General features: G+C 43.0%; 1 protein-coding gene across 1 annotated transcript in view; it reads left to right on the forward strand.

Annotated features, from left to right (window-relative positions):
- LOC101864011 (beta-1,3-galactosyl-O-glycosyl-glycoprotein beta-1,6-N-acetylglucosaminyltransferase) overlaps positions 1–1802 on the forward strand; it is a gene marked incomplete in the record, with an annotated part of 42171 nt that overhangs the window by 27840 nt on the left and 12529 nt on the right. Inside the window, 1 exon segment of the mRNA XM_035971925.1 lies at positions 1193–1253. Within this exon segment, the coding sequence (XP_035827818.1) occupies positions 1193–1253 (61 nt within the window).

A 1802-nucleotide genomic window follows, 5' to 3' on the forward strand; every position in this document is an offset into this window, starting at 1 on the left:
TGTTGTTTTTTTTCTTGTTGTTTTTTTTTGGGGGGGGGTGTTTTGTTTTGGTGTTTGTTGTTTTTGTTGGCTTTGTTCGTTTTTGTTTTGTTTTGTTTTTTGGTGGGTAGGAATGTTTTACGGCGCTCGCAACTGCATAAGGATATACGAGCACGCAGGACACATTAAACATTTTCAGTGTGGTAATCTGTTTCTTACTAACCAACTAGCTAAACACCAGTGTGTCATTTTTTGTGTGACTGGCTGCACTGTTTACTAGATACAAATTGGTCTTTCCCAGTGATCTTTACAAGCACAACTACAGTCGAACCTGCCCGTGTCGACCACCCATTGTAGAGGAAAAAAGTGGTTATCTTAGATTTTTGGACATTGTCTTTGTAATTTTTTTTTTTTTTTTTTTTTTTAAATTTTGGGGGGGGTTGGGGGGTGTTTTGTTTTTAAACAGGTGATTGTTTTGGGCAGGAGGTGGCTAGAGCAGGTTCGACTGTACGTACCAAAATAAAAGTAGGAAGACAGAGGAAATATACAAAGGCACCACACAGTCTGAAGTGGACACCACATTTTAAACATCACGTTATTTTGAACCAAGGTTTCGGCGAGTTTGAGTCATGATAATCACTTTTACACGACAACGGCCATTTTAGTTCGGGGGTGGGGGGGGGGGTCAAAAGAGAGACAGGCTGAAAATAAATAACAGAGGGAAAGAAAAGAGGCACCACCCAACAGTGAGGCCACGACCAATCCCCATCCCTAGCACGATCCCACTTAATACTTCTGATGTCCATGTGCAATATTCTGCCCTTTGAGTATGACGCACAGAAAAATTAAAAGGTGTCGAAATATTGTCAAAAGGCTACCCCGTGATGTTGTGAAGTGGAAAGTGTTTGTTGGTGGCCTGTACCTTGCTCCAGAGAGAAAAAGGCGATGGTGATGATGATTATTATGATGGTTCCGCCCTATGAGTCAGAGTGAGACATCGTGCCACGAGATGACAGTTTCTATGCATCAACCCTCCCCCACCCCCACCCCCCTTCCTTTTTCTTTTCCAAAACAAACCGGCAACCAACATACTTATGAGTCGTAAAAGGGGGGGGGGGATACAGTAGGCACGACGAAAATGACCGATTTGCATATTGCACGTGCATGTACTAACCTACTAACTACTAACCGGGTGTTTAATGTGTGATTCCAGCCGTTACTCCAGGCGCTGGTACAGTAATTTCCCCGCTCCCGACAACATACGTCCGCACAAGGTGAGTCAAGTACAAACGTATATTATAGTTCTTGACGTCTCATTGCTCTGTGTCATGCAAGCTTTCCACGCATGCATTGTTTGACCCATGATAAGGTGGATACGTGCACAGCCTGTACTTTTTCAATGTGGAAACTTTATTCAACAAATGAATGTTGTATGTCATGTGAAAATGATAAAATGGTATTGGTTTAACGCCCCTATAAACACTTTTAGGTTATTTAAGAGGCAGGACCTCCGAGTTTAACGTCCATCTCCAAAATGACCGAACCAAAAGGGAAATCAGTGTAGAGTGTCTTTCCCAAGGACACAGCGTCGGGCCGAGCTGACGTTCGAACCCCCGAGCCCGCAATCTCACGATTATGAGTCCGGTAGCCTAACCACTGTGCTACCGACGCCACTTATGTGATGTGATGTGGCCAACATGATCTCTGGCACAAAATAAACGTACTTACCTACTTGCTTTTTGCTTGTTTACTTACATAGGTGTTTGCCTACTTACTTACTTACTTACTTACTTACTTACTTACTTACTTACTTACTTACTTAC

Source organism: Aplysia californica, unplaced genomic scaffold (assembly GCF_000002075.1).
Source record: "Aplysia californica isolate F4 #8 unplaced genomic scaffold, AplCal3.0 scaffold00538, whole genome shotgun sequence".
NCBI lineage: Eukaryota > Metazoa > Mollusca > Gastropoda > Aplysiida > Aplysiidae > Aplysia > Aplysia californica.